This window comes from Dendropsophus ebraccatus, chromosome 1 (genome assembly GCF_027789765.1).
Source record: "Dendropsophus ebraccatus isolate aDenEbr1 chromosome 1, aDenEbr1.pat, whole genome shotgun sequence".
In the NCBI taxonomy this organism is placed as follows: domain Eukaryota; kingdom Metazoa; phylum Chordata; class Amphibia; order Anura; family Hylidae; genus Dendropsophus; species Dendropsophus ebraccatus.
This window is the reverse complement of record NC_091454.1, coordinates 163,059,280-163,072,444: the sequence shown is the minus strand read 5'-3', so window position 1 is coordinate 163,072,444 and position 13,165 is coordinate 163,059,280. Positions and strand designations below refer to the sequence as shown.

At 38.0% G+C, this 13,165-nt stretch overlaps 2 protein-coding genes across 3 annotated transcripts in view; one reads left to right on the top strand and one right to left on the bottom strand.

The window, feature by feature from the left end:
* Positions 1–12,177, bottom strand: part of FGF7 (fibroblast growth factor 7) — a 50,100-nt gene extending 37,923 nt beyond the window's left edge. The window contains exons 1-2 of one of the 2 annotated variants that reach the window (XM_069983287.1): positions 11,855–12,177; positions 10,826–11,400 (exon numbers count right to left, since the gene is read on the bottom strand). In XM_069983287.1, coding sequence (XP_069839388.1) covers positions 10,826–11,111 — 286 coding nt within the window. In that variant the 5' untranslated portion in view covers positions 11,112–11,400; positions 11,855–12,177. The remainder of the gene's footprint in view (positions 1–10,825; positions 11,401–11,854) is intronic. The other variant, XM_069983280.1, reaches the window with a different exon arrangement.
* FAM227B (family with sequence similarity 227 member B) overlaps positions 1–13,165 on the top strand; it is a 224,133-nt gene that overhangs the window by 95,319 nt on the left and 115,649 nt on the right. The window lies entirely within an intron of this gene.

The following is a 13,165-nucleotide window of genomic DNA, read 5'->3' as shown; positions in this document are numbered from 1 at the left end:
AGCGGTGGCTGCTGAACTTGGATAAAGCCCTAAGACTATGTGGAAATCATGGATATAGTCATTGGCTGTATCCATGTTTTAAAGACAACCTTAGAGCTTTATCGAAGTTCAGCAACCCCAGCTAATCAAATACCGAACGTTCGGGTTCGGATTGACTCGAACCCGAACCCATTTCGCTCATCTCTAATTATAACCTCTATGCTATTTGTGTGTGTTTATTGCTGGCAGAGTGCATTATCCTGTTACATTGCCATTAGGGAATACCATTGCCAGAGAGAAGTGTACTTGGTCTGCAACAATGTGTAAGTAGGAGGTTCATGTCAAATTATCATCCTCATGAATACCAGAACCAGAGGTTTCCCAGCAGGACATTGCCCAGAGCATCACACTGCCTTCACTGGCCTGCCTTCCTTCCATAGTGCATTCTTATGCTATCTTCTCTCTAAGTATATTTTTTGTTATGGACAGAGGTCAGCGTAGGGAATCTGACTGGTCTGCCGTACACAGTAAAGTATGAGGCAAACTGTAATGCACTGATGTCTTTCTGTCATAGCCAACATAAATTTTTTTAGTAGTTTGTGCTATAGTAGTTATCCCTTGGGAATAGCCCAGACAAGCCATCCCTTGCCTTCCATGCACATCCCCATACAGTCTATGGCTACTGTATGTTCGCACTACATTTTTCCTCACTGTTTTTGAAAAGAAAAAAATGATGTACGTTCATTTGCCCGCAATGTGCACTGTTGGTACATTATTCTAGGTAAGGGTGTGTCTTTCAAAGTTTATTGAATTTAATTGTAAAAACAGTCAAGGGGCAATGTAAAAAGAAAAACTGCATGAACAACTAAAAAATAATATCCAGTGTTTGCAAAAGACGTCTGAAAATAATTGTCTTGATCATTATTTTGACGTCTGGGCCTGACGTCTGTCAGGTGTCTGGCAGAAACGACAATGGTGTATGATTAGTCTAAAGCAGTGTGTATCACTATTGTAAAAAAGGTTCTCTCATCAGGTCAGCCTTTTAGATATCTTAGAGGAAGGATGTCTTAGAGGAAGGCTCATTTTATTAGGTAAAGCATTGTCTGACATAAGGCCAGCCTTGATATGAAGGCTGTATGCACATCATTGTAGGCAGTGTAACTGCTTGTAATGCCCACGATATGTTCGTTAGACACCAATAGATGTGGTTGACTATTTATTGCAGTTAATTCTTTTATTATATTCTGATATAACCACTGTGTAGTTAGGTAACTTTAGAATAAGCATAGGCTACCCAATGATTATTTAGTTTTCTGTATACAATTGCATGCTTACACTAGTGGCTGATTTGTATGCTTTATAGGTATTGTCAATGGAAATATCTAGCATGCTAAAGTACCTACAGTTAAAAGAAATTTATTTAAAAAAAAAAAAAAAATTCCCATATAGTATGAATATGACTCCAAGTTCCCATTTGAGGTGATACGTTTGTTTTTAAATTAATTGTATTTCTAAACATAATGCTCTAACTGCTTTGCTTCCTTTGTACTGAAATTCGAGATGACGTGTGGTTATTTACAGCTTTTTTGTGGTTTGACTCATTTTTGCCACAAAATCATTGGTGCACACGTGAATGAAGCTTTTCCAGACTGTTCATTGCAGACTTTGCTCATTCATTAAACTATTCGTACATTTCGTTTATTTTTCTGTGGCTATTTCTTTACCCAAGTTTTTTCTCACTGGTCATTATGTTTGTTATTTTGTCGGAATCAGATTACACATGCCATTAGATTGTCTAACATTAAACTTTAATGGGTTTAACTCAGCATTAGGAGGTTGAAGTATAAGAAAGAATAAATGTCTAACTAGGTTTGAGTTATCTAGAATTATGGTACTCAGGTTTGTGCAGTTTATTTAAATGATAGAATTAGCTGGCACATATAGTTAACCGTTAGAGACGAGCGAAGCAACTGGAAATTTGTTTCACGAGCTTTACAAATTTTGGGTTAGACTTGTTAAGATTTGCAAATCGAATCTTAATTAATTAAATTATCACAGAAGGACAAATTGTTGTAAAAGTGTCATAAATCGGAAAAAAAGTCAATCAGCCAGGCAATCATCCAATTTCCGCTAAAGACAGCAGTTGACCTTGATGGATCAGCAACGTAATATCAATTATTTTTTCCCAGGACAGGAGTGGAGTGAGAGCACTGATTTAGTAAAGCGCCCACTCATTTCAGTAATGAAACCCAACTTGTATAGCACAGGAGGAGTGGAGTGTGAGCACTGATTAAGTAAAGCCCATGCTCAGTTTACTGATCACAGTAAAAAAAAATTAACTCAATAGGAGTTTACAATGCCCAGTGCGTGAATAATTTGGACTGTGTTTTCACTGGTCCCAGTGAATTCCTCTAGGCACCCAGTTACTTGGTAAACTGGACACTCACTTGACAGCTACAAAAAACAATCACCCACAATAAGCCCTTCTATCCTCTCCTCTCTGTCCCTAAATTGCTCTGTTAGTCTCTCCCTGCTCTGCTCTAAATGCCTGCTGCAATCCTGCTCTCTCCTCCACACACAACCGACTGGCCACCTCCATAAACGAACCACCTTATATAGAGGAGGTGGGGGAGGGGTTGACATCACAGAGGGGCCTGTAGCTGATTGGACGGGCGCTAGGGATTATTTTTAATCTCTCTCCCACCCAGTGACGCTACAGACGGCATGTGCGGCTGCCCTTTTGTTTTTGTTTTTCGGATTTCCATGATGAATGGGTAGGAATTCGCTTCGCAGAGCTAAGCAAATTGACGACTCGATTCGCAGCGAATTTTGATTCACCGGATTCGCTTTGTTCATCTCTATTAACCATGATCACCATCAATTCTGATATATCATAAAGTAAACCGCAAATTTCTGCTATATTACTGGTTTGATGGGCTGTTTGTACCAATACTGCTGAGCCAGCAGTTAGCCATACCTCTTAGGTTATCTTGTAACCTTATTTATTGACTTGGCAAGATGATAGTATCTACATGATGATTATCTACAGGTAAATTTCCTATCCCATTATTCTAAACTATTTGCTACTTATAACTGTCAAGGCAACTAGTCTTAGTAACTTTACTCAGTAATTTTATCAAAATGATTGTTTTTCTGAAGGGTGACCATATAAACATTGCCTATGGGAAATATGCCAGTGTTAGGAAGGCATTTGCTCCAAGGTGCTTGAGTGGTACATGTGTGGCCAAGAACTACTGTGCTAATTTTAGAGGGAGTGCTATTGCCTCCATAGTGTCTGCAGAGGAGCAGCTGCTGACATAACTTTAACACCAGGCACCTTTATAAATGAAACAGGCTTTGGGGATCAGAGACATATGGGATTTAGTCCCAGAACTGAGTGTTTGAAATAAGAGTAGAATAGGAGGAGGTTTGCACCTTAGCTTGCATACTGTTAAAATGTACAATACACCAATCTATTATAAGCACACAGTTAAAATGAATACCATTCATTATCCCATTACAATGGTCTGATAAATCATGTTTTCTTTTACATTATGTGGATGGCCAGGTGCCTATGCATAACATATCTGAGGAGGAGATACTGTAGCACCAGGATTCACTATGCAAAGAACTCAGTCCATGAAGTCAGTATAATTCCCTGGGCAACATCCTTCTTCAGTCCTGGCATTCATGCGGATGTTATTGTGACATGTACCCCCCCAACCTAAATATTGTTCCCAGCCAAGTGCAATCCCTTAAGGCAGTGGTATTCCCTAATGGCATTGACCTCTGAATGGACAAAAAATGATTCACTCAGTATTTTTTCTGCTCAAATCCTGCCACATTAACAGACACCAGATGGAAACCCAACAGACCCAACTCTGTTTTTGTAGTGTGAACAGACATAATAACACAAAAATTAATTCTGTCTAAGAGTCACAAGAGACATATAAACAATATATTCTATATTATCATAGACTGTTATAATGAGGAATAATGAGCAAAATATCGTCTTTTGGTTTAATAACTTTTTTTTAAAACAAGAAAGATGTCTATTTCTCTTAGGATTCTAAAGTACCATATTTAAGAGAAAAAGGTGACCAAACATTTTCCCACTGTACATTTATTTCAGTCCATGTGTTGTTAAATGCCCCTCTTGTCACCCTGCATTACTTGCAGGCATTGTAAAACGGTACAATTAGAAATTAATTACAAGGAGATTCTGTCTCAAGCTTGTAATTAGGTTACTAATTACGCACTTTCAAGGTTTAAAGGATTCCATTGCCTAAGGCCAGTTGCCTTCAGATCCAGCAAAATGCATCAATAAAACTAATTGCCTTGATTGATAGTAAATAAACTAATTCCACTTGGTATGAAGTCTTGAGACCCCAACTGATACAACATTGGTCCAGATGAAACTCATCACAGAGATTGTGGACAAAAAGGCAAGCCAAAACTGTAGTATAGATCAATTCACCAAATACTGCTAAAATCTTGCATTTGAATGATTACCGCGTAGACCTTTCAAAAGTGGTAACTGGCATGATCAGCTGATCATCCCAGGTCCAGTTACTGACATCTTCAACAAAGAGCAGATTTTGCAGTGGAAAGACATGTACACAAGGGCAGCTCAGGTCACAGGAGTGATTTGAGTAAGCTCTGGTCTAATAATAATAATATTATTATTAATATATTTAATTGTATAGCGCCAAAAGATTCTGCAGCACTTTTTTTTCTATGCATACAGTACAGAGGTACATAATACACAGTTAAATAATTAAAATAAATAAAAATATAAAAATACAAAGTGAAAACGAGACCTGCTCGTTGGAGCTTACAGACTTCAACTTTGGTTGACACCAGGCACAAGTGCTTTATTTGTCCATGGTCCAGCCATTGTACATAGTTGGAAATACAGGATGAGCCAGTAACAATGCCAATATCTGATTTCAAGTAAAACATATAAAGTCCAGGGACTGTCAGAGATATAAAGCGAGGGAAACAACAGGGGGGAACAGGTTTATGGAATGTTATAAGCGAGCCTGAAGAGATGAGTCTTCAGGGCGCGCTTGAAACTGTGAGTATTGGGTATGAGTCTGAGGTCTTTGGGTCGGGTATTCCAGAGAACTGGTGCAGCACGAGAGAAGTCTTGGAGGCAGAAATAAGAGGTTCTGATTATGGTTTATTGAGAGGGAGGTTTTGTGATGTCTACATTCCCTAATAGGATATGGGGGAAGGGTTGTCTTGAATCTAATTTTCATAAAAATATTTGAAGTGTACCTGTCAAGAAAAAAAAAAACTTTTGACATGTGAGAGAGTTTTTATCAGTCAGGGTTTAATTGTTCGCACCCTGACCAATCAAAGGAATGAACAGAGAGACAATCACATGCATTCCATCCTCTCCCCGATCTGTGTCATTGTGAGGTGACGTGCCTCACAGACTTCCATTATGCAGCCGTCTCCTCACGTGATCAAGCTAGGAAAGGAATGCGCTAAGTATGATTTCTCCTGGCTCGTACTCCCAATTCATCACAGTCTGAACTCTCAGACTCCTACCTATCAAAACTTTTGATGTGTCTCTCTGACAATTTTAGTAATATGTTTTCTAGTGTAGTAATATATAAACAATTTTACATTTAGGCTATGTTCACACTACGTATATGTCCGGCCGTAGTTCGTACGCGGCCGGACATGTGCGGCTGAAACTACGTCCGTGGGAAAAATAGATATGCGGCCGGATTGCGAACATGCGGGCGAAACAGGTCATTTACTTGGAAATCTTCGCCCAGCCCAATAAACCACACAGAACATTTTTAATCTGAAAATCAAGTTCAATTTGGCTGAAATAAGTACTCCGTACGGGACCGCATTGAAGTCCACAGCCGTGAGTTGGAACAGTTCCGGCCGCAAACAATGGTCTTGTTCATTTTTCAAGGCGCCGTATACGATCCGGCCGTAGGCTCATACGTAGTGTGCATTATGCGGCCGGAAATCGTATACTTCCAAGCGTACGCATCAACCTCAAAACTACGGGCGTATATTTGCGGTTCGCACTACGGCCGAAATATACGTAGTGTGAACATAGCCTTAGGATGCAAATAGCAAGCCTTTTCAGATAATTTGGACAGTCATAATGGGAATATACCCATAAGCCTCTACAGGTGAGGTTTTGTACAACTGGCTTGTCTTTTAGGGAGTCTATATGCTCATTGCATTCTATATAAAGTCCTTCCGATGGGTAAGTGCCCTAGCCACAAATGAACATCAATATCTGTTTCCAGCCATTTATTTCAGCAGTAAGACAAACAATTCCACCCATTTAAGTGTGCCAGTGAGTTTAAAATGAAACTTAACGCCTGCCAGAGGCAACTGCAGTGCCATAAGGCCATGCCACATATACTTTTTTCTCATTTCCCCAGTTAAATAAAACGTATGTAAAGCCAAACAATAGATCATAAACACTATATTGTGCCTATAAAACATACAATTAATCCCAAACAAGCCCCCAAAGCAGGATCTATAGAAAATTAAAATGTATTATGGGTCTCTGAATGGAATTTTTTTTTAAACAGATTTTTATTCAACAAATTAAGAAAACTTAAAAAAAAAAACTGTGGTTCAGATTGTCCAGCTATTTTATAGTATGATTAATGTTTTGGTTGCCCAATAGCAACCAATCACAGATCAGCTTTGATTTCTTATATTGCTCTAGTAATATAATAGCTTGTTTCTGATTGACTAGTTGGTATGGGCAACAAAGAGAATCTTACTCTAGCTTCATACATCTCCCCCTATAAGTTTGGTATTGTCGTAATTCTACAAATGCATCAAATAGATCAACATTATTTCTACCACATGGTTTATGGCAATAAAAAAGCATGTAACTTATGCGCATTATCTGAGCCTTGCAAATGCAAACTACAGTACTAGTCGGAAAATGAAAAGCCAAAGCTAAAAAAAAGTTTTAAAAAAATCCTAAAGTAGTATATGGTTTGTTATAGGCTTATGCACACATCGTATGTATGACCAGTATGCAGACTGTTGCTACATTTACCAAATAAAATAAATCCTTTCCCAAATATTTTCACTTTGCAGTATTTCCGATGCTACTTTTAAGTATTATCTTCCTATTTTGTGTAAGTGTGTAATTATTAAAGAGAACCTGCCTCTTTGGTGAAAATATAACTTTTTAGAAAATGTTGCATTTTTGGGAATAAAGATTATCCAAGCTAAACCTTTATATCTTCACCTAGACGAGTTGCTCTCCAGACTCACCAGAGCCCTTCTTATCGTTCTCATGTCCTTAAAACAAACGTTGGCTATCTTGCTTTTTTGCCCTGGCTGCTCTGGCTGGGGAGCACCAGACAACAAGTAGGGTAGGACAAGTGTTCCTACTACAGGTGCCTCCTATCGTATCGTAGTTGCATATTTGTGGTACCTAAATACTGCTTCCTAGTAGAAAAAATAAACTGTGGAAATGCTAGTCTACCATACATAATTTATTAAGATGGCAACTCAGAAAGGTAACCAACGATTTCACTTGTTTGACATCTGCTTGGATATTATGCTTGAGAAATGGGTTCTTTCATGACTTTGTCTTTTATATCCTTATGTATCACAGTCTTTAAACCATCATTAATAATGCCTTGAATACGCTCTTTTACTTTGACTGCCAAAAAAAGCACATTCCAATGGATTGTGTAGCATTACTTCCTCTATAACCTTTGCATCACAGTAGCAGCAATGTCTTTTGCCAACATAGAATTTACCTTGGTTTTGTCTTGTTTTCAGCACATGCGACCAAGGTGGATTCCATTTTGAATAGTTACAAGTGGTTGAAAATAAATAATATAAATATATAGACAAAGGAACAGAAATTTATACAATAGATCATTAAAAAAACAAGTATTTAAAATCCTAATGATTGATTTGCTCATGTGCATATTTATGGTTGGCCTCCACTTTTCTAACAATTGTAAAGGTCATCATGACATATCATGACACATTTTTCCTTCTATACCATGTATAAGTACCCTAGGCTGTTGGCTAGAGGTACCCTACAGGAGAAGTGTAGTATTACATACTGCTCTTTCAAATGAGTGTGTGACCATATAATCCTTAGTCACCTTGAATTCTCTGTAGTGACTCTAGATGACACCAAGTCCCAGGTGACTAACCTCATTCTCTAACATCTATATTCAATAAGGCATCTGGGTGGCTAACTTCCTTCCATAACATCCATATCCCTTTTCACCATCTGTCACCATGCCGCCACCACCACCTTAAACTTCTATGGATAGCTGAAGAGACGCAGATTCCAAGTCTGTACTTCTTATCTTAGACTCACTTTGTCATTTCCCCACAGTGAGGCTATGTTCAGGAAACCTTTTCTTAGGCAAAAATACATCTGTATTTTTATAAGGGCATAAGTAATGATCATGCTGTTTATTTACCATTGTGATTATCAAAATGCAGATGCAGTTTCTCCCCAATAACATTGTGTGAACATAGCCTGAGTGTGCATACAGCTGAAACAGTGTAAGTACATGTCCTGCATTCCAAAGCGCGGCAGACTCCGAGATGCTTTATTAGCATACACCACACAGGCCATTTGCAGGCTTACTGTGGGGGGTATAAACGTGAGTAAACACATATAGAATACATATTAAGTATCTGTCTGTAGTTCATATTTTTTTATGCAAGTTCACAGGCTCTAAATTTGTTCCACATAAATCACAATCTGTGCACCTGATACACATGAAGGGCTTATACTTTGTGATATATACTAAGTTATGGTATATTCACATCTGCTGTATGTGCTTGTTATGTTGATTTACACAGCCGAGAAATCTTCAGCGGGAAATTCACAGCATAAACAGTACATGTGAACATACCCTTAAAGGTTTTCAGTGGTGACAGACTGCTTAAAGGGGGGAGCATAAAGCTGTGGGCTTGTTCATGCAAGTGATTGTAAAGACATGCCTCCCTACATAGAACTCCCAAGGACCAAAATGCTGTTAAGGCTCCTTGCTCCCCCCCATTCATCTGGCAGCAGCTCATAGACACAAAGTCTTAATATATAATATAAAGTGTGAGCATTTCATGTGCTTACTAATGTATCACATGTTTGGTCTTCATATAAGCCATAAGCTTAGACAGGCCACATTTCAGCCAGGTTGCTTTCCTATTTATACACCAGTTTAGATTGACATTGTTTTGATTGAGGGCCAATTTAATCCAAGTCTGTGTAAGTCCGGCTTTCCATTTACTGATTTTGTGCACACTGTGATGCTATTGATTATTTATACATACAAAACAGTCATTAAACTTTAGGACGGCATCATAAAGTCAGTTTAGCTTCAGATGTTGTCAGCTGATACTTTTTTCATACAGTATATACATTTCAGAGACACTTTACCCAGTTGTAAAAGCCCTATGATACATTATACACAAATATTAGCAAATAGCAAATATCACCTAAACTTGACATGATTTTTTTGTAGTCAGTTGTAAGTTGTTCCTTACTTGTGCAGATTGTCATGCATTGTTATATTATGTGAACAGTCATTACATGTGTTACCAGCCGTAGCCATTGGCTGTCATTGTCAAACACTATCTGGAGTTAGAGGCTTTCTGCTGATTAAATGCTATTGTTATAGAGAATGTGGACTACCAGGCAATGTTTTAGTGCATATGACTGTATATTTTTTTTAATATAAAGCCAAGTAAAAAAAAAAACCCTGGAGTAATAATGACCCCCACCCCCTTGCACCAGACTTCATCTACTGTAATTAAAGCAGGCCCACTCTTATTACTCTTATTCTCTATTATTGTGAATGATACATTATTATACACACCCAGTATCCTTCCTGTCTGGTTGCATTTGATGTGTTACTTTGCTTTTAAATACCCAGTTAGTGACTCCACTATTCATTACCCTATTTATAATCCTAAATTATACCTTTAGAGTTTTCTTTTTGACCAGGTTACATTACAGATGTGTCATCCTTTCCTCTAAGTAACCTATTCTGTTAATCATTTTGTTAACTCCCTAAGATTTATCATTGCAGGTGAGAGAATACATGGCTTTGTTACATAAACGTAATACTACCATTAAATGGCTTGAGACACCCAGAGTCGGTACAAGTGCTCCACCTGCCCTTGCGCTCAAAGCTGTCTACTACTTATGGAATGATCATTGGCAAAAGATCATAAGTATATGTTGTCTCTTCACTGTTAATCACTATAGATTCCATTTACATACATTATATAGATACAGATTACATAGGTTGAATGGGACACATAAAGTAAAGAACCATTTCCTATACTGATTCTATGGCACAGTCAGATATGGTGTATTGTTACACACCTAGTATACAAAAGCATTATGTTCTTGGTCACGTCTCTTTTTAAACAGGTCCACTAACTAACCCACAGGCTATAGCAATGTAATGAAAACACCTTGGAAGATGTAAGGAGCTTTGTATTTAGTGGACAGGTTTCATATTGCACATAAATACACATATAACACTGTATACTAAAAAGTATAGTCCATAACTATTGGCTAGAGTGACAGATTGGCATAGCTATTTCCCATAAGATACTTCTATTATCAGCAGGTTAATGTATTATCAGATTGAAGAAAAGGACCAAAAATGACTGCAACCTGTCTACATGGTATTGTCTTAAACCGCAAATTAATACCAAATTTTTGACAGGTCTGATTTATTAGTGTAAACTGGACCGAATTATGACCACAGTATCATTATCTTATTCAATTTCACTTTAAAGCAGACCCAGCTTCCCTGTATTACAATTGAAAAGAATAGAAAGGATGAGTACTTACTGTAGCTGTTGTTTGGGTCTTGTGTACCCTTCACATTACCACGCTTATCAATCAACAGATAGTACTGCGTTCGACAAAAAAGTTTTCTTATTCTTACATCACTCCCTTTCATAAATTCATAACTTCTGGTATGCCGCTCAAGGCTGGAACAGTTCACGTTTGTAGCCGTTTGCTCTGTAGTCATGTCATTGCAGGCTAGTGAGAGCGTGCCCAGTAGAAAGATAGTGTAAAGATATGGTATGTAGAGCAAAGTTGGCAGGATCCAAGTTAGTATCCATTTGCGCATTATAGTGCAGTGGTCTGGGTGTTCATGAACATCATAATGAAACTTAAATCTCAGGTGGATCTGTGTTTATAGGTCCAAGACCTGGTCGTACAAGTTGCTATTAGTGTAGATGAAACAACTCAGTAGAACTCCGGGCTTGTATTGCTGTCTTGTGTCTGTACCATAAACTGTGAACTTCACAAAACTGATCTTTCTCCACAGTGTCCTCAGAAGATCAGGATGGAATGACCTTGGCAGCAATAGTATTCAAGACTACTCGGACATACTGTTGAATGCAAATGTAATAGAACTGTAAAGACATGATAAAGTTTATAGAAAGTATTTACAGCCCTACTAATGGAGACTGTAAAAATGCATCACTGTTCGTAAAAGTTTTCTTTCTAAAACAGTTCTCACTGATGCAGTGTAAATCAATTGGCAACCAGGTATAAAGCAAAAAAGAATTACAGAAAAGCCAAGTCTACATATATGTTGCTGGGTTAACTTACTTGTCTATAGTGCTAATATAGAAAGATATTCTGTATTACTCAGCATAGAGAAAATCTGTGAACTCTTTTGCAGACATGCTTTATGGACAGCAGCATGCGAGCTGAGCTGTCAAGAATACTCTGCTCACTATGTACTGTGTTAGAGATATTCACTTTAAAGTTACCTAAACCAGTGCATCACCCCACAATCTAGATGTAAAAGAGCTTCGAAAACCCAGAAGACTAATCATTCCTTAAACAGCGGAGATAACTTACTTGTTCTCGATGATAACAGCTGGATATAAGTGTATTCCATTTCTGCCGCCTGCTTTCTGCAACATGAGTCTGTAGCCACAAGATTTCTCAACCCAGAAAGAACTGTAGTACAATCCTAATTGTTTCCATAAATCAACGCGCAAGAGGGGTTTTCTCTGTGTGTCTGTGTTAAGCCTGTTGTTGTTCAATGCTTTTCGATAAATACCTTTTGGTGACCTCACTGAAGCAATTAGATCTAACCACTCAGCAGCTGAAAGCACGAAGAAGAGGTTGTGCGATTCTCAGTCATCATGAGAGGGAGCTATGAGCATGTTTCATGCTTTCAGCTGCGAGGACTGAGTAACAGCAGCATTCTGGGCAGATTTGTTTTAAAGCCCTTCACAATATCAAGATATATACCATAACAGGGAGGAAAAAACGGAGACTTTCACGGCTTAATGACCCCTATCACGAGAGTTATTCTTCCTACAGCATCATCTGTTCTTGACATTCTGTATATTTGTGCTTCGTATGCCAGATATTATATATAGGTCAAATAAATTTAAGTACACTCATAAAGATTTTTGACGTCACATGTAAAAAAGCAAAGATAGAAGAATCAATGCAAGCATTTTGGTTCACAACTCCTCTAAGAAAATAACTCTTTTCTGCAGGCAGGATCGTTGGGGCTGCTTTGTGTATGTGTTACAGACAGTATAAAGTATCATTGTCTATATTTAAAGACTGTGCATGGAGTGTGGAATTATAATTAGAGTAGACGGAGGAGTTTCAGAGATTAAGAACATTCCCAGGGTAAACCTGGTTCAAATCACAGTATCAGCTTCTCCTGTGATCTTGTTTGTCGTTGCATGGTATACGTAAACTGAGATTGTACATTACATAAGGAAGAGGCTTTTAAAATGCACACCACAACTCTGCCACTGAACTAGTGACTTCATTTATTGCCTCTCTCGGTGTGGCCCTGCCGGCTGTGACATCAATTTTGCAGTTTAAGTAGCTATATTACATTTTGAACGAAACAAAGAGAGTCACCGCAGCACTACAAGATAATTTGAAATAAAGTGCTGTTTATTTTACCCAAGCCAATAGCAACGTTTCAGCTCCCCGTTGGAGCCATTTTTAAGATGTGCAATACATGTGCAGAATCAGTGAGTATATATACAGGTGTATCCATCTTATGGTAATTGGTAAATCATCAATTAATGAAGTGTAACCATAATCATCACAGTGTTATAAATCATACAAAAGTCTACAGCAGTGTGCGTAGTAGACTTTCAAATCTTCATGGTGCAAAATAAATATATATATATA